The 26,388-nt window shown below is 37.9% G+C and overlaps 1 protein-coding gene across 2 annotated transcripts in view; it reads right to left on the bottom strand.

Moving 5' to 3' along the window:
* Positions 1 to 264: 264 nt before the first annotated feature.
* SLC39A12 (solute carrier family 39 member 12) overlaps positions 265 to 26,388 on the bottom strand; it is a 90,586-nt gene continuing 64,462 nt past the window's right edge. Inside the window, exon 12 of one of the 2 annotated variants that reach the window (XM_054435558.1) lies at positions 265 to 847. In XM_054435558.1, coding sequence (XP_054291533.1) covers positions 719 to 847 — 129 coding nt within the window. In that variant the 3' untranslated portion in view covers positions 265 to 718. The remainder of the gene's footprint in view (positions 848 to 26,388) is intronic. The other variant, XM_054435559.1, reaches the window with a different exon arrangement.

Genomic DNA, 26,388 nt, shown 5'->3' with positions numbered 1-26,388 from the left:
GAGTTTAGCCATTCATTTACTGCCTGACTCCAGTTTTGTTATTTTAAAAATGTTAAACTTCATCTTGTGTTTCCAGCTCCCCTTCCCTGGAACAGATTTCATTTGATGACTTACATAGAAGAATGCTGACATGTTATCCTTTAGGTCTCCCAAGATGGCTTGTTCACGAGCGCTCTAGAGTCAGTGGGTGAACTATATATTGTTTTTTTAAGCGATGACTCAGAATCTGACATCCAGTAACAGAAGGTAATAAAAACCACCATATTAAAACTAGTCTTTATTACATTTGCTTGTCACTTAACTTGCTTATAGTTTATAATTGCACAGGGAAAAAAAATTAACATCAAAGAAGTTGCAGTTGATTTTATCCCAACAGGCATCTGTACACTTTAAATGCTACAAACATTCTTTCTTAGGGAAAAAATCTATTTTTTAAAGTTTACTAAAATTCATGCAGTATTTACTAACTACTTTTTAAAAAGCAAGAGTTTCATCATGGTGTTGGAAACCAAAGACAAAATTTCAATTAAGGACAGTCTGATATTCATATGTTTCCAAAAATAAAACTGCATTATAAAATTAATAAGTTAATGAATTGAAAGAGACATGCTTTGCCTAAGATAAAAAATCCTTAATTTAAAAATCACTATAGAGTGCAATGAAAGAAACAAAGTAAGACTATATAAATGCATTTTTGAAAGAGGTTGAAGATCCTAACTTATATTTTAATATTTTGCTCATATATAGCCAAGAGCAGGAGAGAAAGCCAACCTAGGATCAATCCAAAGTTTTGCAGGAGAAACATCATCCAGGGTCGTTGTGTTTGAACATGAGTCATTTCAGGAAGCTAAAAAAAGAATAAAAAACCAGAATAAGATCCAGATATATTCAACTGCTGGGAAAAGCTTGGTGGGAAAACATGAGCGACTGTTATTCAGAACTTAATAACCTTTAAAATTCCCAAAACAGTTACAAAATGCTGAATACCTACTCTACTGTGACTTTGAAATGTAAGCTAAAATTAAGCCATTTGATTGTGGTTATGAGGATCCCGGGATTGGCAAAGTTTTTTTTTTTTTCTTTTTCTTTTGAGGCAGGGTCTTTGCTCTGTCACCCAGGCTGGAACGCAACGGCTGCAATCACATTTCACCACAACCTCCTGGGCTCAAGCGATCCTCTCACCTCAGCCTTCCAGGTGTACGCCACCACACCCAGCTAATTTTTGCATTTTTTGTAGAGATGGGGTTTCCCCGTATTGCCCAGGCTGGTCTCGAGCTCCTGGACTCAAGCAACCTGCCTGTTACGGCCTCCCAAAATGCTGGGAATTACAGGCATGAGCTGCTGCACCTGGCCTTTCGTAGCAGTCTTAAAATGACATAGTTACCAACCAAAAACAAACCCAACTCTTACTTTTCAGAAAATGTTTAAATGTGAAGTAGATAATGCATGAAAATTATTATTTTGGACAGTTCTATTAGGTTTATAAAACTACTATATGCACAGGTTGATATAAGGCATATATGCATATATGACCAAGCATATATACACATATGTGGGGGGAGGGAGGAAGAAAAGGAGAGAGAGAGGGATGACTAAGGTCTTCCTGATCTTTAGAACAGTAAGGACATTATGTCCTGTGGCTACATATATATGTATATATATGTATATATGTATATACATATACATATATACACACATATATATGGTGTGTGTGTGTGTGTGTGTGTGTGTGTGTGTGTGTATATATATATATAAAATTTATTTTTTTTGAGACAGAGTCTCACTCTATCACCCAGGCTGGAGTGCAGCAGTGGGATCTTGGCTTACTGCAATGTCTGCCTCCCGGGTTCAAGCAATTCTCCTGCATCAGCCTCCTGAGTAGCTAGGACTACAGGCATGTGCTGCCACACTCGGCTAATTTTTGTATCTTTTGGTAAAGACAGAGTTTCACTGTGTTGACCAGGCTGTCCTGTGGCTATATTTTATTCTCAGAGAAACACATGGCAACTATTTGATGTTTGTGAAATGGCCTAACACCATTTAGAGGGAAGGGTTCACTCACGCATCTATGTGAAGTGCCCCAAGGTGTATTTGTCTCAAATTATTTCAAAGCCCTCACCCTGAGAAGGTCAGAGCAAGCATACATCTTTCATTACACAGTCATTTCCATTGGGACACAGGCTCGTGTCAACAAGGATTGGAGATTTAACTCAATCTTGCCATTTTGGGCCAGATAATCCTTCATTGTGAGACCCCTCTCCTGTCCATTAGAGGATGTGTAGCAGTATCTCTGGCTCCTACTAGATGTCAGTTGTGTCTCTGTCCCCAATCATGGCAACCAAAAATGCCTCCAGACATAGTCAAATTTTCCCTGGGGGATAAAAATCACCTCCAGTAGAGAACGACTCAGATTATTTTTTCAGTCAAATGAATGATCAAGGACTTTAGGTTTATGGCAATAGGTTTATGGCAATAGAAAATGGTTTGACACTTTTTTTTTTTTTTTTTTGAGATGGAGTTTCACTCTTATCGCCTAGGCTGGAGTACAGTGGCATGATCTTGGCTCACTGCAACCTCTGCCTCCTGGGTTATGGCGATTCTCCTGCCTCAGCCTCCCGAGTAGCTGGGACAATAGGCATCCACCACCATGCTTGGCTAATTTTGTATTTTTGGTAGAGACAGGGTTTTGTCATGTTGGCCAGGCTGGTCTTGAACTCCTGACCTCAGGTGATCCACCTGCCTTAGCCTCCCAAAGTGCTGGGATTACAGGCATGAGCCACCATGTCCGGCCAGGGTGACAGATTTTTAAGTACATGGAGAGGAGCACCCTGAATGCTCTGTTTGAGATATTTCTTCATCTTAGGTAGTTACTTCAATGGCACGAGGGTGGTTTACTATGACCTGCCATCTGACATCTTGGCATGGAGCAATGGACTCAAAGACAAAGTAGGATCCAGAACTGCTCTCCTGGGGGGACCATTTTAAACAAATTACATGCCCTTTTGGTGTCTTTATGCCATGTTTAAACATGTTATGCTTTAGAAAAATCTTATCTGATTCATCAATTATAAATTCAAAATGCCATTTTGGAAAATCTATGGAATGTGGATAAAACAGTCTATATTTTCAATTTTGTAGTAAAGTGACAGCAAAAAGCAGCTGAAACATTTAATTTTATGTTTTATACATTACATATATGTTTTAAATTACATTTATTTAATGTTTGAACTAGACGTAATTGTTGCAAGTTTCTCATACAGTTAACAATGGATTTATGATAAACTTTCCCCATTTCCTCGTATGTGGTGAATGAATATCTTTCATTTACTAGATGCCTTGGTATTAGTTCAACATTCAGAGTGTTTTGGTTTCTAAATGCCTTGATATTAATTCAACATCTACAGTGGACATGGCAGAATTGTAGATTAAGGCTTACATGTATAGGGAAGAAATGGTATTTGTTCTCAAAGAGCTTGCATTTGATGGTACTCTTGAGGGATTAACAAGGTACATACATTGGAATTTTCCAATACTTTTTTTTTCTTTTTTTTTTTATTCAGGGTCTCACTGTTGCCCAGGCTGGAGTGCAGTGATGTGATCATAGCTCACCGTAGCCTTGAACTCCTGGGCTCAAGCAATCCTCCCACTTCAGCCTCCTGAGTAGCTAAGAATGCAGGTGCATACTACCCTACCCAGCTAATTTTAAAATTTTTAATAGAGACGAGGTCTTGCTATGTTGCCCAGGCTGATCTCAAACGCCAGGGCTCAACTGATCTTCCCACCTCAGCCTTCCAAAGTGTTGGGATTACAGGCATAAGCCACCACACTCAGGCCCAAAAACTTTGATTCTCAACAGTTTTCAGTATTTTTAAATAGTTTTGTCCAAAGCCAGACAACATAGGCCATCACCTTCCTTTGTCCCAGTAAGCTGCATCTCAAACTGCATCTGTGAGACACAATTATACTATCTGTGGTCATTTACAGGCTCAAACTTTGATTAATCTAATTTCCAAATATGGAATAAGACCTTGTGTAGTTCCCTCTCCTCCTCCTCCTCATTTTTCAAACAAGATTATTAATTATCTTTTATAAAACATGGCTGAATTAACAGCATATCCCATCTCTGTCCCTACTGCCACCTGGCTGTTCTTAGTCTTCGATAAAGTACACAGTAGAAGTGTTTTCTGGAAAGGTTTTGTTGGCAAAGACTTATAAAGTATATGTCATTTATTGAACCATCATGATTATTTTGAGTGGACTATTACGGAGAAAAGTATTTCAGGCAAGATAGAAGCATGGTAGTGAAAATGGTTCTGGTTCAAGAGATAGAATTTGAGATGACTTTTCAAATAATCAATATCTTCATGAACCTACATTTTAGAAAGCTCACTTTTGAATTTCCATCTTTGCCTCACACTTCCAGCAAGGTTCTTTGGCTGCGGAGAAGTAGATCCTAGATTAGGGTCGATTTAATCACCAAAATGTTTTAGGTACAAAAACACAGAGCTAGAATTAATATCTTATAAATTATAGCAGAATTTCAAGCTGTTTCTGGTAAATCCAAAACATGTCCCAACTATTTTTATTTATTTATTTATTTATTTATTTATTTATTTATTTATTTATTTTTGAGACAGAGTTTCACTCTTCTCGCCCAGGCTGGAGTGCAGTGGCATGATCTCAGCTCACTGCAACCTCCCCGCCTCCCAGGTTCAAGCAATTCTCCTGCCTCAGCCTCCCAAGTAGCTGGGATTACAGGCACACACCACCACACCTGGCTAATTTTTGTGTTTTTAGTAGAGACTGGGTTTCACCATGTTGGCCAGGCTGGTCTTGAACTCCTGACCTCAGGTGATCCGCCCACCTTGGCCTCCCAAAGTGCTGGGATTACAAAATTGTCCCAAATTTTTAAAACATTTGTTCAATCTATTATTTTTCTCACTAGCCTAAGCTTATAGACCTGCTGCTTGCTTGGAGGATTCAATACCTACTGAATTGAATGTATCTTTTATGAGCGTCAGTGACCTTACTCCCAGTGAGAAAATCAAGAATTCTTTATTCTTGCATATAGATGACGGCATTATCCACCAGAAAACACCATGAATATTTGCACAACTCCAGAGGCAACATTTACGTGGAATACAATGTCTTCAGGAGCTGCAACAGGCTCCTGCATTTTTTTTAATCAAAATAATGGACCCTATGATAACTTGCCATACAGTTAGCTGTGCCTTTTTTTTTTTTTCTTTTTTTGAGATGGAGTCTCACTCTGTTGCTAGGCTGCAGTGCAGTGGTGTGATCTTGGCTCACTGCAATCTCCACCTCCCGGGTTCAAACAACTCCCCCGTCTCAGCCTCCCAAGTAGCTGGGACTACAGGCACGCACCACCACACCTGGCTAATTTTTTGTATTTTAGTAGAGAGGGGGTTTCATGATGTTGGCCAGGATGGTCTCTATCTCCTGACCTCATGATCTGCCTGCCTTGGCCTCCCAAAGTGCTGGGATTACAGGTGTGAGCCACTGCACCTGGCCTAGCTGTGCCTTCTAGCAGCACTTCTTTCCTGCCAGGTCTTTCAGGTTGTCCTGGCTACAAAGTCTTATGCAATGCTTATTTTATTTGTCTTTCATTTATGTCTATTTGTCACATCCTTTCTTATATATTTCCCCCCTTTCACTTCTCATAATCCTGCAAGTGATAAAACTATTCACTCCTTTCAGTTTTGAAGAAACATTAGCTCAGAGAGGATAACAGCTCATCCACAGTCACATTGTTGTGATGTCAGAAGGAGGACAAGAAACCAGGTTACCTCGTAACTGTAGTGAACATACAGAGAACTGCAAAGACCAACTCTCTATCTGAGATTCACCCTTTCTATCTGAAATTCATCCTTGTCTATTATGACCAAGGGCAAACTGGTCTAATTAGAAAAAAACGGAAAATATCAATGGTAGAAATGTCCTATTAAGCATAAAAATATCACTGCACTTGATGAAAATTTGATAAAATACATGATGCAATCAATAATGAATTAGTTATCAATAATCAATAATCAACACTTAATAAATCAATAAACAATAACAGCAAACACACCAATAGAAAATCAGGCAAAAGATACCAAACAGGTAATTCAAGAGGAGGAAAATCAAATGGTCCAAAAAATTTTGGAAAAAGGTATAATCTATAATAATTTTTAGGTTGGGCATAGTGACTCACACCTGTAATCCCAGCACTTTGGGAGGCCTAGACTGGCAGATCACTTGAGGTCAACAGTTCAAGACCAGCCTGGCCAATATGGTGAAACGCAGACTCTATTAAAAACACAAAAATTAGCCAGGCATGGTGGCGGGTGCCTGTCATCCCAGCTACTTGAAAAGCTGAGGCAAGAGAATCATTTAAACCTGAGAGGCAGAGGTTGCAGTGAGCTGAGACTGTGCCACTGCACTGCAGGCTAGGCGACAAGAGTGAGACTTCGTTTAAAAAATATATATATATATATATATATAATTTTTAAAATGCTAATTACAAGATGCCAACGATATAGTTATTAGGCTGCCTTTGTTGTAAAAGATATCATAGTACTGGTTCTATGTTTTCAAGGCAGACAATACGTGTTTGAAAAGACTTGGCCGGGCGCGGTGGCTCACGCCTGTAATCCCAGAACTTTGGGAGGCCGAGGCAGGCAGATCACGAGGTCAGGAGATTGATACTATCCTGGCTAACATGGTGAAACCCCATCTGTACTAAAAAAATACAAATAATTGGCCGGGTGTGGTGGTGGGCGCTTGTGGTCCCAGCTACTCGGGAAGCTGAGGCAGGAGAATGGCGTGAACCTTGGAGGCGCCACTGTGCTCCAGCCTGGGCGACAGAGCGAGACTCCATCTCAAAAAAAAAAAAAAAAAGAAAGAAAAGACTAAGTTTGCAAGCTCATAGATATGGATAAACAGTGCAAATCAACATTTCAAAAAAAGTTTATCGAGATTCTCATCTGAAATAAAAGTTTCAATTTCAATTTCGGTGGCATATGTGAACTTTCCATGTTCACATGTAAATCAGTTTGGTGAGAAACCCAGCTAAACCTGCTTTTGTGACAATACTTGGCTCTTTTTAGTATGATTATGGATGAACATATGAACCATAATATCTCTTGGATACCAAATACCAGAGAGTCCTACTGAAAGTCTTTCCAACAGCTACAAATACGAAATGCCAAAACTCAAACCCTATCTAATTACAGCTTTCCACCTTCTCTTAATCTCCACATATGTATATATTTTTTCCATCATTTTAGCCAGTAAATTTTGAAGGAAAATAAAGGTTCATATGAATTAATTTTCAAGAGTATTTATTTTATTTTTTTGTTAGAAATTAAAAATTTTTGGCAGGAGTTTAAATGCCACCATTTTCCCTCTGAATTTTAAAAAAGAAAGAAAAATCCCTTCTTCCTCCAGGGCAGTTAAGTCCTGTGATTGAGCAATTTTACAGATCTTGATTTATACTCTAAGAGTAGAGGAGGGAAAATGATGAATAGAGTATATTAACAATGACGTAAAGGTACAGAGAAAAAGGAGGACATTTTAGCAAAAGTGTCTTGCCCAGAGGTAGTGCTAAGAGAAATGTTCTTTAGATTTCTGCCAGAAACTTGGAAACCTTGAAGTAGAGAAGTAACTTCCTTTTTTACCACTATGTTTCACAAGTTGTCCAACTCAAATCAGTAGATGCAAAGAGTTGCTAGTCAAGTAGTTGTAGTTTTCTGGAAATAAAAAATCTTTAGCTAAAGTGCATCCCTTTGGTCTGCCATTGTTGAGTTCTGTTTTCAATTGTGAATCAAGGCACAGGTAAGAAATTCCTTAAAATGCAGCAGAGTCTACAAACTACGACTTAGCCACAGAGAATGGTCCTCGCAAGTTCTGTTACCTAATTGAAAACTATTTATGATGGCTAACTGCTAAGTAGCATTTCTGAACACTTTAGAAAGTGACATTAAGAAAATGTTTTGGGCTGGGCGTGGTGGCTCACGCCTGTAATCCCAGCACTTTGGGAGTCTGAGGCAGGCAGACCACAAGGCCAGGATATCATGACCATCCTGGCTAACACTGCAAAACCCCATCTCTACTAAAAAATAAAAATTAAAAAAAAAAAGAAAAGGTTTTGGTGGGGCACAGTGGCTCATGCCTGTAATCTCAGCACTTTGGGAGGCTGAGGCGGGTGGATCACCTGAGGTCAAGAGTTCAAGACCAGCCTGATCGGTATGGTGAAACCCCGACTATTAAAAACACAAAAATTACACGGGTGTGGTGGCAGGTGCCTATAATCCTAGCTACTCAGGAGGCTGAGGCTGGAGGATTGCTTGAACCCGGGAGGCAGAGGTTGCAGTGAGCCAAGATCACACCACTGCACTCCAGCCTAGGCGATAGAGCGAGATTCCATCTCAAAAAAAAAAAAAAAAAAAAGAAAGAAACTGTTTTAAATTTGAGTCAATCCCTATATCTGCCTTCCTAGTCAAGTCGAAGCTTTAAAATAAATACTCATGAAGAAAATTAGAAGAACTATCAGGAAAGAAAGCAGACAAATACCAGCATCTGGTCCTATGTGATAACTGTATACTAGGGAGGACCTGTCACAAAGAAGGATGATCTATAAAACATCCTCTGGAACTCGTATTTTGTCCCTCTTTCTTGTACATCTAAGTTTCAGACTCTCATGACAAGCAAAGCCTTCTCTGTCCACTTCCATCTGTAACCTGAAACTGGTTTCCTGTTGGCATCACTAAAGACCCATTATCAAATATTTCAACATTTACCTTTATTCATGATTTATAAATATACACACTGAAGAAGAAAGATCAGCTTCCAATGCTTCCAAGATAAAGATGTCAAAGAGCTTTCACTGATAAAAATTTGCAATTCAAATATAGAAACAATATTCATTTACTGATGACATTTAGAGATGTCTCCTATGAAGGTAAGGTTGTACTTTAAGCATTTTTCTCTCTCAGGAATGCATAGCTTTTGGCATTATGAATGTTTAGAAGTGATTTGCTTCTCCATTCATAAAGTTCACTTAACTGATGTATGACATCTGTTTCCAAGAGGGATCCTAAAAGTCACTGTGCACACGGAGGCAGGTATACATTTGCATTGGATAAGCAGAACCATCCATGTTTGTTTCTAAGAATTGTGATAAAGAAGAAAACTCAGAAACTTATCTTGGGGAGCATCCTAATTATGTTTAATTTCTGGAGGAACACACGTTCTGTGGGAGTCTCTAACTCCAGCCCATTTGTAAATGGCTTAGTTTGTCCTTGCAGAAGGCAGGCATCTAAGAACAAAATGGAACTTGATGGTGCAAGTCACCATTTGGCTTACAAATGAGCAATTGCCACTCTCTCCTAACAAGTAAAGCTGATCAACTGAAAAACCAACAACTCTCTTTAGATGCATCAGAGAAAGGTACACACTGTCTCAGACATTGGAGAGACAGCAGGTAGACTCAGACAATCACAACTTACTGGAGCAAAAGCCCAGTAGCAGAAACCTCTGCTAGAACCAGTCAGTGGAATGTTAAGAAAATCTGACTGCAATCAATGAATTGCTGAAAACTCAGCCTGGACAACTCTGAGTTTAAAATTCCAGAAGACCCAATCATAGAAGGCCCCCAGATTTTGTGAGTTTTACCTCCAGGAGCTCCACGGTTTCTCACAGTGAAAACTGGAGAAAAATCTTCTCATGCTTCTGGTGGGGGGATAGGGAAAATAATCATTTTGAAATATACCAGAGCATTCTGCTCTTAACAAGATCTTCCCTCAGGGGAAATTGGTTAACCAGAACCTAACCTGTTGGGGTTTTATCAAAGCCTAATCCACCCGGGGAAGGAAAATACCCAATTTCAGCCCTTTCTAGCTATCCTGTCTTACTTGGGGGAAGGGATAATGAGAAACACTGATGAAGTTCATAGTCCAAGGGCACAGGCTCACTGAAAGACTGAGATCTACCAAAGGACTATAGAGCCTTCCCCTTCCCCTACGTATTCCTTCTTACCACATTACTAATGGCCTATTTAGCACAACTCTGTTCACTCAGTACAACATGTTCACCTTTCAAATTACAAGACATATTAAAAGGCAAAAAACAGTTTAAAGAAACTGAACAACCATCAGAATCAAAATCAGATGTAATAGAAATGTTGAAATGATTGGACCAGGAGTTTTAAAATATTATGATTAATATGTTAAGGAACTTAATAAAAAAGGACACAACATTCAAAACAGAAGGAAAATGTAAGCAGAAAAATGGAAATTATAAGAAAAACAAAAAATTAATGCTAGAGATTAAAAACACCGTAACAGAAATGAAGAATGTCTTTGATGAGCTAATTAGTAGATTAGAAATGGCTAAAGAGAGAATCTTTGAGCTTGAGGATTTTACAAAACAAACTTGAAAAACAGAAAAGCAGAGAAAAAAGGACTGAAAAAAGAAAACTAAACAGAATATCCAAGAACTTTGGGACAACTACAAAAGGCATAACATATTAGAAAGAGACAAAACACCAGAAGGAATATTTGAAACAATACTGAGAATTTCTCCAAATTAATGTCAAACACCAAATTATAGATATAGGAAGCTCCAAGAACATCAAGCAAGAGATATGCTTAAAAAAAACCCTACATCTATGTATATCGACTTTAAACTTCAGAAAATTTTGAAAGAAACCAGATGAAAAAAATATCTCACCTTTTAAGAAGCAAAGATGAAAAGTATCTGACTTCTCAGAAACCATGCAAGCAAGAAGGGGGTGAACTAAAATATTTAAAGTGTTAAGAGAAAAAACCCGCCCACCGAAAATCCTGCACCCGACTAAATTATATTTCAAAAGTGAAGGAGAAATAAAGACTCTCTCAGAAAACAAAAATAGAGGGAATTTGTTTGTTGCCAGTAGCCATGCCTTCTGAGAAATGTTAAAAATTCTTCAGAGAGAAGGGAAACGACACTGGTCAAAAACTTAGATCTACATAAAACAGAATAGCACTCGAGAATGAATAAGGGAAGGTAAATAAAAACCTTTATTTTTCTTATTCTTAGTTGATCTAACAGGTTACAGTTGTTAATAATTACAGTATTGGATTCAATTATGTATGCTCATGTGTAAGTGAAATGAATGAATATGTGATACGAGAGACAGGAGGGAAAAATTAGAAATATTTTATACAAGGTATTTGCACTACTTGTGAAGTAGTATACTATTTGAAAATAGACTTGGATTGGTTGTAAATGTATAATGCAACTCTAGCACAACCACCAAAATAAATTTTAAAAGAAGCATGATTTATATGCTAAAAATAAGAGAACCATTGTGGAAGTCAGTGTGGCGATTCCTCAGGGATCTAGAACTAGAAATACCATTTGACCCTGCAATCCCATTACTGGGTACATACCCAAAGGATTATAAATCATGCTGCTATAAAGACACATGCACACATATGTTTATTGCAGCACTATTCACAATAGCAAAGACTTGAAACCAACCCAAATGTCTAACAATGATAGATTGGATTAAGAAAATGTGGCACATATACACCATGGAATACTATGCAGCCATAAAAATTGATGAGTTCATGTCCTTTTTAGGGACATGGATGAAGCTGGAAACTATCATTCTCAGCAAACTATCGCAAGGACAAAAACCAAACACTGCATGTTCTCACTCATAGGTGGGAATTGAACAATGAGAACACATGGACACAGGAAGGGGAACATCACACACCGGGGCCTGTTGTGGGGTGGGGGAAGGGGGGAGGGATAGCATTTGGAGATATACTTAATGTTAAATGACGAGTTACTGGGTGCAGCACACTAACATGGTACATGTATACATGTGTAACTAACCTGCACGTTGTGCACATGTACCCTAAAACTTAAAGTATAATAAAAAAATAAATAAAAATAAAAATAAGAGAAAACAGAACCATGTAAAATGCTTCATTGGAAACCAAAAGGCAAAAAAAGTGTGAAAGACAAAGAGAGCAACAGAGACCAAAGGTAATGAATATGAAACAGTAACAAATATGGTAGATATTGATTCAACTAAGCAATCACTATAACAGTTATCTAAATATACCAATTAAAAGACAGAGATTATAAGAGTGGATCAAGAAATGAGACCAAACTACTTGCCATCTATAAGAAACATGCTTTAAATAAAAAGAAAATATAGATTGTAAGTAAAGGGTTGGAGAAAGGTATATAAGTTGTTGTAGCTATCTTAAATTTCAGACTGAGCAGAGTTCAGAGCAAGGATAGTTATCAAGGATACATGGTGTATTACATAATGATAAATGATTTAATACTCCAGGAAAACATAAAATCCTTAATGTGTATGTACCTACCAAGACAGCATTAAAATATGTGACACAAAAATGGATAGAACTACAAGGAAAAACAGATTTATTCACAACTAGATTTGGAGACTTTAACATTCGTCCATTAGAAATAAACAGAGGGATTTTGGGTCAAGGTGGCTCACTAGAAGTAGCTAGTGTGTGCTTCTCTGACAGAGAAGACAAAGAGTGGCAAGTAAACACTAGCTCTTCAAATAGATCATCCAGGAGGGCATGTTTAGAATCATCAAGGAAGTAATGAGACCCATGGAGAGTGGAGAAGAGTGAGAAAGGAGAGCTGCCCACTAGCGACAGAAATGGAGCCAAGGCAGGGTACCCACCAAGGGAAATATTAAGTGAGCAAGAGTGCCTGGGGACCCACATTTCTTCCATGGACCTATGCAATCCTGGGCACAAGAGATCCCCCTGACCTCCCCTCAGTTCCTCCAGACTGACATGGACAGCTACATGGAGTCAGGGCAGAGCCACTGTTCAGGCCCATGAGGAATCCCAAGGGCCTTGGATTCCTGAACACATGGCACCAGCTGTCTTAGCTCCACCAAGAAGGGAAGCCAGGCTCTCTTGCAACCACAGTATTGAGAAGCAGACAGACTACAGGCCTCACTTTCATCAACACCTTACCGGGCAAAGCCCACTGGCCTGGGACCCCGACACAGCCACCCCACCTCCACCTGGGCACTAGGGCCAGTAGCCACTCTGCATTTCTCTGGCATGCTGATCCCAGAGGTAACCAACAGGCCTGCCCTTTTTGACACTGCTGCAGCCCCCACCCATTCTGCCCTCAGGCTGCAGTTAGAGCAAAGAGTCTAAGACTTGCAGGCCTCCAGCACACCACAGCTGCCTTATGGAAAAGTGGCCAGACTGTTTTCCACAGGGGTCCCTGTCCCTGCTACTCCTCACTGAGCAGTGCCTCCTGACCTGGGTCTACAGCACAGCCTCCTTGCCCCAACCTGGGCACTTCGGTTGGTGGTGGCTCTGCATTTCTCTGGGGAGGAAATCCCAGAGATAACCCAGAATCTCAGCTATGCTGCTACAGAGCAACTACCCTTGCTGCCCTTGGGCTGGAAAGAGAATAAAGACCCTGATCACTTTGCTGACACCTCCAGCACACTGCAACCAGCATAAGGAGAGGAGCCCAGTCTCTCTTCCCTGTGAGCCCTGGACTCCCTGCTCTTTACCAGGCAGGGCCCCCAGATTGGGCTTGCAGTGGAGCCACCCCACCCCAGTGAACATTCCCATTGGCAGTGGCTTTGTGTCTCTCCATCATGGAGTTCCCAGAGGAAACTGACAGCCCCTCTGCCACTGCTGTAGCAGCAGAACCTTCCCTTACCAGTACTACCTGGTTCCCTACCACCAGGCTTTGGAAGGAACAAAAAGACTGAGTACCTTACTTGCACCTCCAGCATAACCCAGCTGCCCTAGAAAGGAGAGGCCAGACTGTCTTCCCCATGAACCCTCTGACATCCCTGCTCTTTACCAGGCAGCTTGGGCTTGCAATGCAGTCACTCCACCCTGGGCTGATCATTCTAATTGACAGCAGTTCTGTGTTTCTCTTGGGTGGAGCCCCAAGAGACAAGTGAAAGGGCCTCTGTCATTGCCACTGTCAAGGTCCCCATCCCTGCTGCCCCCTAGCTAGGGAAGGAACAAAAAGCCTGAGCTTGCCCCAGGGCTGTGGTGCACAGCCCCAGAGGGCCAAGCTGAGATCTGTGACCAGCACTCAAGTAGGAGAGGAGCCTACACTCTCAGCACTGAAAAGGGGCATGGATGCAAACACAAGAAAATACAGAGGAACAAAGAGGCTAAGAGCCTGTCTACTGGTCATTACTCTTAAGCACCATACACTGGATTAGAGTCCAAATTTCAATACTAAAAATACTATGCTAATATAGACTTCTGTGAAACCAGGAACTAGAATTCAGCCACAAAAAAAGACCCTGCATAAAGCCTTGGCCCTCTGGAAACATCCAGAAACGAAGCTAACTGACCAGGCTCAAATTACACCACAGTTAAAGGAACATCAGCCCACACGGATGTGAAAGAACCAGCACAAGAACCCTGGCAACTCTAAAATTAAGAATGTCTCCTTACATCCAAACTGCCACACTAGCTCCCCAGTAATGGCTGTTAACCAGAATGAAATGGCTGAAATGAAAGACATAGAATTGAGAATCTGGATAGCAACAAAGATCATTGAGATTCAAGAGGAAGTTGAAACCTATTCCAAGAAATCTAAAGAATCCAGTAAAATAATTCAGGAGAATGAAAGGTAAAATAGCCGTTTTAAGAAAGAACCAAAGTGAGCTGATAGAATTTGAAAAACTCACTATATAAATTTCATAACACAATTGGAAGTATTAACAGCACAATAGACCAAGATGAGGAAAGAATATGAGAGCTTGAAGAGTGGTTCTTCAAATTACCTCAGTCAGACAAAAATAAATAAAAAATAACTAAAAAAAATAAACTAAACCTCTGAGAAAGACGGGATTATGTAAAGAGATAAAATCTATGACTCATTGGCATTCCTGAAAGACAGGGAGATAAAGTAAGCAAGTTGGAAAACATATTTGAGGATACTGTCCGTGAAAATTTCTTCAACCTTACTACAGGGGTTGACATTCAAATTCAGAAAATTCAGAGAAGAAAACCCTTGCAAGATACTATACAAGACAACCATCCCCAAGACACATAGTCATCAGATTCTTCAAGGTCAATGCAAAAGAAAATATATTAAAAGTAGCTAGAGAGAAGGGGCAGGTCATCTACAAAGGGAAACTCATCAGTCTAATAGTGGATTTTTCAGCAGAAACCCTACAAACCAGAAGATGTTGGGGGCCTAATTAAGAACCCTTAAAGAAAAGAAATTTCAACCAAGAATTTCATATCCAGCAAAACTAGGCTTCGTAAGTGAAGGAGAAATAAAATCCTTTACAGACAAGCAAATGCTAATGCAATTTGTGACCACCAGACCTGACTTAGAAGAGGTCCTTAAGGAAGTGCTAAATGGAAATGAAAGACCATTACCGGACACCACAAAAACACACTCAAGTACATAGACTACTGACTCTATAAATCAAATATACAATCATGTCTACATAACAACCAGCTAACAACATGACGACAGGATCAAATCCATGCATATCAATATTAACCTTGAACATAAACAGGCTAAATGCCCCACTTAAAAGGCACAGAGTGGTAAGCTGGATAAGAAGCAGGACCTAAATTATGCTTTCTTCGAAGAGACCCGTCTCACATGCAAGAACACCCATAAACTCAAAGTAAAGGGATGGAGAAATATCTATTAAGCAAACAGAAAACAGAAAAGAGCAGGGGCTGCTATTCTTATCTTAGACAAAACAGACTTTAAGCCAACAATGATCAAAAATGACAAAAAAGGGCATTACATAATGATAAAAGGTTTGATTCAACAAGACTTAATTATCCAACCAATGGAACATGTTAGAAAGCACAGAAATAAAGCTGTACACTTACAATGATCTGATCTTTGACAAAGCAGACAATAACAAGCAGGAAAGGACTCTCTAGTCAATAAATGGTGCTGGGATGACTGGTTAGCCATGTGCAGAAGATTGAAACTGGACCCCTTCCTTTCACCATATACAAAAATCAACTTGAGATGGATTAAAGACTTGAATGTAAAGCCTAACACTATAAAAACTCTAGAAGAAAACCTAGCAAATACCACCCTGGATGTCAGTCTTGGCAAAGATTTCATGACAGAGACTCCAAAAGCAATTGCAAAAAAAAATCAAAAGTTGACAAGTAGGACCTCATTAACCTAAAGAGCTTCTGCACAGCAAAATAAACTCTCAACTGAGTAAACAGACAGCCTATAGAATGGGAAAAATATTTGCAAACTATACATCTAACAAAGGTCTAATATCCAAAATCTATAAGAAATTTAAATAAATTAACAAGCAAGAAACAAATGGCCCCATTAAAAAATGAGCAAAGGACAGGAACAGACATGTCTCAAAAGATGACATACACATGGCCAACAAGCATATGAAAAAATGCTCTATATCACTAATCATTAGGGAAATGCAAATCAAAACCACAATGATGCACCATCTCATACCCATTAAAATGGCAATTATTAAAAAGTTAAAAAACAGCAGATGCTGGTGAGGTTGAAGAGAAAGGGAATGTTAATATACTGCTGGTGAAAATGTAAATTAGTTCAGCCACTGTGGAAAACAGTCTGGAGATTTCTGAAAGAAGTTAAAACAGAGCTACCATTCAACCCAGCAATCCCATTACTGGCTACATATCCAAAAGAATATAAATCATTCTATCATAAAGACACATGCACTCATATGTTCATCACAGCACTATACACAGTATCAAAGACATAGAATCAACCTAAATGCCTGACAATGGTGGAGTGGATAAAGAAAATATGGTACAGATACACCATGGAATACTATACAGCCATGAAAAAGAAAAGATTACATCTTTTGTGGCAACATAGATAAAGCTGATAGCCGTTATCCTAAGTGAATTAAAACAGAAACAGAAAACCAAATACCACATGTTCTCACTTATAAGTGGGAAATAAATATTGACACAAAGAAGGGTATAATAGATACTACGGCTTACTTAAGGTGGAGGATGAGGATTGTAAAACCACCTATTGGGTATTACGTTGATTGCCAAGGTGACAAAATTATCTGTATACCAAATCCCCACAATATGCACCTTACCCATGTAACATACTTGCACATGTATCCCTTGAACCTAAAAAAAATTGGAAGATAAAAAAATGAACAGATCTAGCAGGCAGAAAATCAGTAGACATAATTGAATTCAGTAGGACATCAATCAATTGGACATAATTGACATCTATAGACTACTTTATCCAACAAGAACAGACTGCAAATTCTTCCCCAGCTCACATGGAACATTCACCAAGATAGACCACATTCTGGGCTATCAGACTGACCTTAACAAATTTAAAATAATAGAAGTCATACAATTTCTATTCTTAGAACATATGGATTAAACTAGAAATCAATAACAGAAAGATAGCTGGAAAATACCAAAAGAACTGGAGATTAAATAACATACCTCTAAATAACACATGAGTTAAGAAAGAAATCTCAAGAGAAACTAAAAAAGTTTTGAATGAATGAAAATAAAAATAAAATTTATCAAAATTTGTGAGATAAGAGTGAAAGTATGCTCAAAGGGAAATTCAGAGCACTGAATTTCAGAAAAGAATCAGACATTGTATATGTCAGAAAGGAATAAAGATCTAAACTCAATATTCAAAGCTTCCTTCTTAGGAAACTAGAAAAAGAAGAGCAAATTAAATCCAAAAGCAAGCAGAAGAAAATAATGAAAGAGCAGAAATCAATGAAATTAAAATCAGGTAATCAATACAGAAATTCGACAAAGCTAAATCTGGTTCATTGAAAAGATTAATAAAATAGATAAGCCTCTAGCTAGGCTAACAAAAAAAAGGAGAGAAGATACAAAGTATTGATACTGGAAATCAAAGAGAGGATGTCACCACAGATTCCGTGGACAATAAAGGATAATAAAGAAATATTAAGAACAACTCTATGCCCCCAAATTTGATAACATAGATGAAATGGACTAATTCCCTGAAAAACAAGTCAGCTAAAACCCACACAAGAAGGAAGAGAAAATTTGAATAGGCCTTAATGTATTAAAGAATTTGAATTAATAATCGATAACCTCCCCAAACAGAAATCACCAGGCCCAGATGGGCTCACCAGTGAACTTTACCAAACACTTTAGGAAAAAATTTTACCAATTCTCTAAAATCTCTTTCAGAAGATAGAAGTGGGAGGAATATTTCCTAACTCATTTTGTGAGGCTAGCATTACCCTAAGAACAAAACCAGGCAAAGACATTACAAACAAAGAACACCAATAGATCAACTACAGACCAACGCTTCTCAAAAACATAGATGCAAAAATGCTGGACAAAGTATTGGCAAATCAAAACCAACAATGTACAAAAGGAATTATAACTACAATCAAGAGGGATTTATTCCAGGTATGCAAGGCTGATTCAACATTTGGATATCAGTTAACATAATCCATCACATCAACAGCTAAAGAAAAAAAAATTACATGATCATATCAATAGGTGTAGGAAAAGTATTTGACAAAATCCAACATTCAGTCATGATAAAAACTCTCAGTAAACTAGGAATTAAGGTAATTTCCTCAACTTGATAAAGAACATTTGCAAAAACCTGTAGCTAACATATACCTAATGGTGAGAAACTAGGAGCTTTCCCACTAAAATCAGAAGAAAGGCAAGGATGAGCCCTCTCACCGCTGCTTCTCAACATCATAACAGAAGTTCTGGCTAATGCAATAAGACGGAAATAGAAATAAAGGCATGCAGATTAAAAACAAAGAAATAAGACTGCCTTTGTTCACAGATGACATGATAACTGTAAAGAAAAGCTAAAAGATTCAACAAAAAAGCTCCTAGAACAGATAATCAAGTATAGCAAGGTTATGGAATACATGGTTAATATTCAAAAGTCAACTGCCTTTCTCTATATCATCAGTGAACAGGTGAAATTTAAAGTTAAAAATCCATTACCATTTACATTTGCACTTCCAAAAATGAAACTCTCAGTTATAAATCTAACAAAATGTGCACAAGATGTATATGAGAAAAACTACAAAACTGTGACAAATGATATCAAAAGACTAAATAAATGGAGAGGTATTCCGCGTTCAAGGGTAGGAAGACTGTATATCCTCAAGATGTCAGTTATTTCCAATTTGATGTATAGATTCAATTCAATCCAAATCAAAGTCCCAGCAAGTTATTTAATGGGTATCAACAAACTGATTTTAAAGTTCACATGGAGTGGAAGAAATCCATAATAGCCAACTAAATATTAAAGACTGACACTGAAAAATATTGGAGGCCTGACACCACCTGACTTCAAGACTTACTATAATGTTACAGGAATCAAGACACTGCTGTGTTGCTAAAAGAATAGACAAATAGATCAATGGTATATAACAGAGTCCAGAAATAGACCTATATAAATACAGTGAACTGATCTTTGATAAAGGAGTAAACACAATAAAATGGAGCAATGGCTTCTTTTCAAAAAATGGTGCTGGAACAACCTGAAATCCACTTACAAAAAAAGTGAATCTAGACACAGTCTTACATTCTTCACAAAAAGGTGGGTGAATCATGAGATCAGGAGTTCGAGACCAGCCTGGCTAACATGGTGAAACCCCGTCTCTACTAAAAATACAAAAATTAGCCAGGCATGGTGGCACGCACCTGTAATCCCAGCTACTCAGGAGGCTGAGGCAGAAGAATTGCTTGAATCCAGGAGGCAGAGGTTGCAGTGAGCCAAGATCGTGCCACTGCACCCCAGCCTGGGTGACAGAGTGAGGCTCCGTCTCAAAAAGAAAAAATTAATTACTTCACAATAAAGCATAGACCTGAATTAAAAATGCAAAACCATAAAAATCCTAGAAGATTATGATAAAAGAAATCTAGGTGACCTTAGGTATAGCAATGACTTTTCAGGCAAGATGCTAAAGACATGATCTATGAAAGAAAGAATTCATAAGCTGGGCTTCATTAAAATTAAAATATGTTTTTAAAAATATATAAGTAAATAATGTATTTGGGCCAAGCTTCAGGATTGCAATCCAGGAGCATAGATTCAAGTTGCCCTAAATATATACTCCCAAAATTAAAACCTCAGTTCAGTGAAAGACAATGTCAAGAGAATGAGAAGATAAGCCACAGACTGGGGGAAAACATTTGCAAAATGTCTGATAAAGGAATGGTATCCAAAATAGACAAGGAAGTTTTAAAAGTTAATAGGAAAACAGACAATTTCCAATTAAAAATGGGAAGACCTGAATAGAGACTCCCCAAAGAAGAGGTATGATGGCAAGTAGTCATATAAAAGATGCTTAGCATTTTATATTATTAGGGAATTGCAAATTACAACAACAATTAAATACCTCCATACACCTATTAGAATGGCCAAAACCCGTAACACTGACAGCAACAAGTGCTGGTGAGGATGTAGAGCAACTGGAACTCTCATTCATTGCTGATGGAAATGCCAAAAGGTACAGCCACTTTGGAAGACAGTTTGGTAACTTCTTACAAAACTAAACATACCCTTATCATATGATCCAGCAATCATATTTCTTGGCATTTCCTCAACAGATTTGAAAATGTCTGATCACACAAAAACCTGCTTAAGTGTATTTACAGCAGCTTAATCCATAACTACCAAAATTTGAAAGGAACTAAATTTGGATGTCCTGCAGTAGGTAAATGGATAAATGGTGATGCATCCAGACAGTGAAATATTATTCAGCACTAAAAAGAAATGAACTATCAAACTGTAAAAAGACACAGGGAACTCAGATTTGTATTATGAAATGAAAGATGCTAATCTGAAAAGGCAGCATACTGTATCACTACAACCATACGACATTCTGAAAAAGACAAAACTATGAAGACAGTAAAAATAGTAGTGGTTGACAGGGATTTGGGGGAAGGAAGAATAAACAAATATGCAGAACACAGGGGACATTTAGGCAGTTCAACTATTCCATATGATACAATGGTATGTGTCATCATCCATTTGTCAAAACCCATAGAATGTATAAAACCAGGAGTGAAATCTAACATAAACTATGGACTTTGAGTGATAATGTGTTAAGGTATGTTTGTGAATTGTAACAGATGTATCACGGTGTTGCAGGATGTCAATAGTGGGGTGGTTGTGCATGTGTGGAGACAGGGGACATATGGGAACTCTGTACTTTCTGATCAGTTTTGCTGTCAACCCAAAACTGCCCTAAAAATAAAGTTTAACTAAAAAAAATCCATTTTTCAGTCATGCTAGCCTCATTCAAGGCATAATAGCCACATGTGACTACTGGCCACCATTTGGATAGTGTAGGTGAAAAAAAAAAGTTGATTATTTATCTTTAGAAGCACTCTTAACAAGAGTTACACATCCACTTTGAGAAGAATCATCATGATTATGGTTCATTCTGTACTTTTTATGTCCCACCCCCATAGTTCTCTTACTCTAAAAATTTTTTAAAAATAAAAAAGAAGGAAAAACTAAAGCATATTTCAAGTTACTGGAGTGTTTGATGTCTAAGGCCCAACTAGACTGTGCCTTTTCACAGTCTTATTGATACTCAGGACAAGATTTAGTCCAAGCACCTTCCACAATATTATACCACCAACGCACCTAGATTTTTTTTCCCAAATGTGATCACTATTATGAAGAGTCACTGGAACATCTCCCTAATATCCAACACAGAGAAAAAACGAAAAAAAAATCTTTTGAGTATTCACTTATTCACATTTTGAGAACAATGTTAATAAGGCATTCAGCTAATTTTTTATCTCAATTTTTTGGAGTCTTTTGATGATTATTGTTTACATGTCAACTAAAAAATGATTACAAAGAGACATGTAATAGTCTTTCCATTAAACAGATATATAGATAGATAGATTTAATATGGTTCTTAGTGGTACCCAAAAGTTTATACAGTTTTTGCCCAACCTAATAATATGTATAATCCTTTATCCATGCAGTGTCTCCAAGAAAATTTACTGAAAAATTCATCTATGAGATCACAACTTGCTGAAAAATTGATAAATTAGGAAGACCGTTTGGCCTTTATAAATCCAAAAAGTGCATGAACTGGCTTAGTTCGTCTTTCTTCTCCCATACATCATCTAGCCATCTTGCTAGTTGTTGTAGTGCTTCACCATGAAGTCAATCACACTACTTTTTTACTTTTCTTCCAGATAGTTAGAAACATGAAACCATACATAGGTTGTCTCTTCACAGCTGTGATCACTATGACACTCAAACTGTAGATGCATCAGATTTGTAAACCTATATTAGTCCTAACAAGCAAGGCAGTTTGTACCTGGCATTCACTATCACAAACTTTAAGGAAATACCAGAAAAGTTGCCCTAGTGAACAAGAAAAAAATTCATGCAAGGATTAATTTTGTCATACAGCACAAGGACTTAAAAAGACATGATCCCTTCTAACATTTAAAGACAATAGAGATTTCCTTTATTTATTGTCATAAATGCATATTTCTGTATTCAAACAACTTAAAATTGAAGAAGGGAAAAACAGACACTGAATGAGCTAAATTTTGATTTCTGTTTCCAGTGGGTTTCAAAAACAAAACAAGAGGAAAGGGCTTATGTGGTTATTATAGAATCTTTTTGACTTGTAAATGCGTCTTTAATGTACACATTTTTATGCATTATAGCATTATATTTTTAAAAATACTGCTTGCAGAACACATCTTTCTGTTAAATAATAATTTGTTAAGCCGTAGGTATATATTTTTTCACTCCCAAGATGTTAAAACAAAATCCAAATATATAAATTTAGCAAAGTTGAAAGACAAAATAAACACATAAAATTAGTTGCATTTATAAATACAAACAATGGACAATCCAAAAAGGAAATGAAAACAAATTTATTTACAATATCATCAAAAAGAAGAAAATACCTAGAAATAAAATTAACCAAGAAAGTGAAAGACTTGTACACTGAAAACTATAAAACATTGCCAAAAGAAATTTAAAACAAATAAATGGAAAGACATCTCATGTTCATGGATTGGAAAATTTAGTATTATTAAGATATCAATACTACTTAAAGTACAGACTAAAGGTAATCTCTATCAAAATCCCTATCACTTTTTTAAAAAAATAGAAAAATTAACCCTAAAATTCATATGAAATCTCAAAGGATCCTCAAATAGCCAAAACAATCTTGAAAAAGAATAAATTTGGAGATCTTAGATTTCCTGATTTCAAAACTTACTACAAAACTAGAATAATCAAATGAGTGTGGTACTGGCTACAGACAGCCATATAGACCAAGAGAATAGAATGGAGAACCCAGAAACAAAGTCTTGCACACATGATCAATTGATTTTCAACAAGGATGCCAAAACCATTCAATGGACAAAGGAGAGTCCTTTCCACAGATGGTGCTGGGGAAACTGGATACACACATTCGAAAGAACAGGCTGAACATGGTGGCTCATACTGTAATCTCAACACTTTGGGAGGCCGAGGCAAGGGGATCACTTGAAGCCAACAGTTCAAGACAAGCCTGGGCAACATAGTGACATGCCATATGCACAAAAAATATTTTTTAAAATTAGCTGGGCATGGTGGCAGTTGCCTGTAGTCCCAGCTACTTGGGAGGCTGAGGTAGGAGAATCACTTGATCCTAGGAGATCCAGGCTACAGTAAGCTATGATCATGCCACTGTTCTGCAGCCTGGGCAACAGAGCAAGACTCTGTCTCTAATAATAATACTAATAATGATAATAAATAAAGTTGGATGTTTACCTAATACCATATATAAAAATTAACTTAAAATGGATCAGACCCAAACATGATAGCTAAAACTTTAAAATTCTTAGTTTGCTTTAACTGTTTAGCTTTTTAGCTTATTGTGATATATTTAGCTTACTGTAATATGCTTATTAACTACTTATCTTTTTAACTTATTGTAATATCATTGTTTAGCTTTTTAGCTTATTATAATATAAAGATTATAATATTACAATATTTTTAATAAAGCACCATTTAGGTTAGATCTAAGAACCTATGTGATAATAAGAGATGTCACTTACTGCCTGGTAAAGATTCATTGTCATTACTTTCCACTAAAAAACATGAAATTCTGACTTTTGTTTAGATCTGAAAGTCCCTGAGCATAAACTCAGCTCTCATGTCCTCACGCTTCATTAACAACCACAAACGAATCCATTTTTGCAGAATTGAAGCCCTTTATTTTTTTTTTTTTGAGACGTAGTCTCACCCTGTCACCCAGGCTGGAGTGCAGTGGTGCGATCTTGGCTCACTGCAACCTCCGCCTCCTGGGTTCAAGCAATTCTCCTGCCTAAGCCTCCCGAGTAGCTGGACTACAGGTGCGCACCACCACGCTGGGCTAATTTTTGTATTTTTAGTAGAGAAGGGGTTTCACCGTGTTGGCCAGGACGGTCTCGATCTCTTGACCTCGTGATCCGCCTGTCTCTGCCTCCCAAAGTGCTGGGATTACGGGCGAGCCACCATGCCCAGCCGCCCTTTCAATAGTCTGCAGGGTTTTCTACTTCTAGTTTCTTTGTGATGGTTTGCTGTAAACAAGACGGAGGGAAGTCTGGAGTGTCTTTCTTTTAATGAACCTGGCTGACCCTCTGACTGGACCTTGGTGGAGATGGTTACATATGCACAGAGATGAGTTTTATCAGCCACAGAGTCTTAAAAAGGTCCTCCAGGATTTCTCTTTCTACAACATTCTGGAGAATAAAAATCTTCTCTGGAATGTTCGCTTACAAATATTATATGAATTCTCGCTTTTAACAATCTTCTGAGGGTTGAATTCAAATAAAAGTTTGGTTATGGCTATCTTGTGCTTTTCCTTTTTTTCATGGAATTCATTTTTTTGGTTGTCCTTTTTGACATCAATCAAAAGAGGGATGTTAGAATATGTTCTATTTTAGAATCATATTTGATTAGTGAGAGTAGAATCCTCAACACTCTGTTGACTCAAGAATCTCCTGAAATCGGGAGGTTTGTTCCCACTGTTTTGAATTTAGGTCTTCTTCAACTAGTATTTATGTTCAATAAACAACTTAACATAGCTGTTTTAACCTTCCTTATTATGCAAGAAGGCAAAGACCAAACAGCTCTCAACTTGTATGGGATATCCAACCTGGAGGCTTTTCTCAAGGTTATTTTAAAATCTTCAGCTTTAAAAATTTTATTTGCTGAATAATTCAAATACAGAATCTTATATGTCTATCACTTCCCAATGGGATCTTGTCAAGGCAATTCATGAAGCAGTTTGCGGCAGAATATAAATTAAATTTTTTTGAAAACTGTGAGTTACACGATAAAGAGCACATCACTGTCACACACAATTAGGAGAGACTAAGATGTTACCTGCTTTAAACTTGTATTTAACAATTCTCTTCTCCTTTTTTTCCTTAGGGGAAGTGATTCAGTTAGACAAATTCTTAGTCGTAAAGCTCAGCAAAGACAGACGTCAGCCAGCTTTAGTTCAGTTGAACAATGTGGGGGTTAGGATGCTGATCCCCGCACAGTTGAAAATTCATGTATAACTTTTGACTCTCCCAAAACTTAACTACTTATAGCCTACTGTTGACCAGAAGCCTAACCAATAACACAATTAACACATATTTTATATGCTCTGTGTATTATATACAGTATTCTTACGATAAAGTAAGCTAGAGAAAAGAAAATGTTATTAAGAAAATCGTAAGGGGGATGAATGCAGTAGCTCACGCCTCTAATCCCAGCATTTTGGGAGGCTGAGGCAGGTGGATCACTTGAAGCCAGGAGTTCCAGACCAGCCTGGCCAACATGGCGAAACCCCATCTCTACTAAAAACATAAAAATTAGTGGGCATGGGGGCACATGCTTGCAATCCCAGCTACTCCAGAGGCTGAGGCAGGATAATTGCTTGAACCTGGGAGGCAGAGGCTGCAGTAAGCCAAGATCGCCCCACTGCACTCCAGCCTGAGCAACAGAGTGAGAATCTGTCTCAAAAAAATAAAGGAAGAAAGGAAGGAAGGAAATACCTGGAGGGGGTGCTTGGGCTTTGTATTATTTTGTTTTGGGAAAGAAAAGAAAAAAAGAAAGGAGAGAAGAAAAGAGAAACAAAATGAAATGAAAAGAAAATCATAAAGAGGAGAAATACATTTACTACTAGTTAAGTAGAAGTGGACAATCATATAGGTCTTCATCCTCATCTTCACATTGAGGGGACAGAGGAGCAAGAGGAGGAAGGGTTGGTCTTGCTGTCTCAGGGGTGGCAGAGGTGGAAGAAAATCTAAGAATAAGTGAACCCATGCAGTTCAAACCTATGTTGTTCTAGGGCCAACTGCATTTTTAAAATAA

Source organism: Pongo pygmaeus, chromosome 8, assembly GCF_028885625.2.
Source record: "Pongo pygmaeus isolate AG05252 chromosome 8, NHGRI_mPonPyg2-v2.0_pri, whole genome shotgun sequence".
Lineage (NCBI taxonomy): Eukaryota > Metazoa > Chordata > Mammalia > Primates > Hominidae > Pongo > Pongo pygmaeus.
The sequence above is the reverse complement of the archived record's forward strand: the minus strand, read 5'-3'. Positions and strand labels throughout refer to the sequence as shown.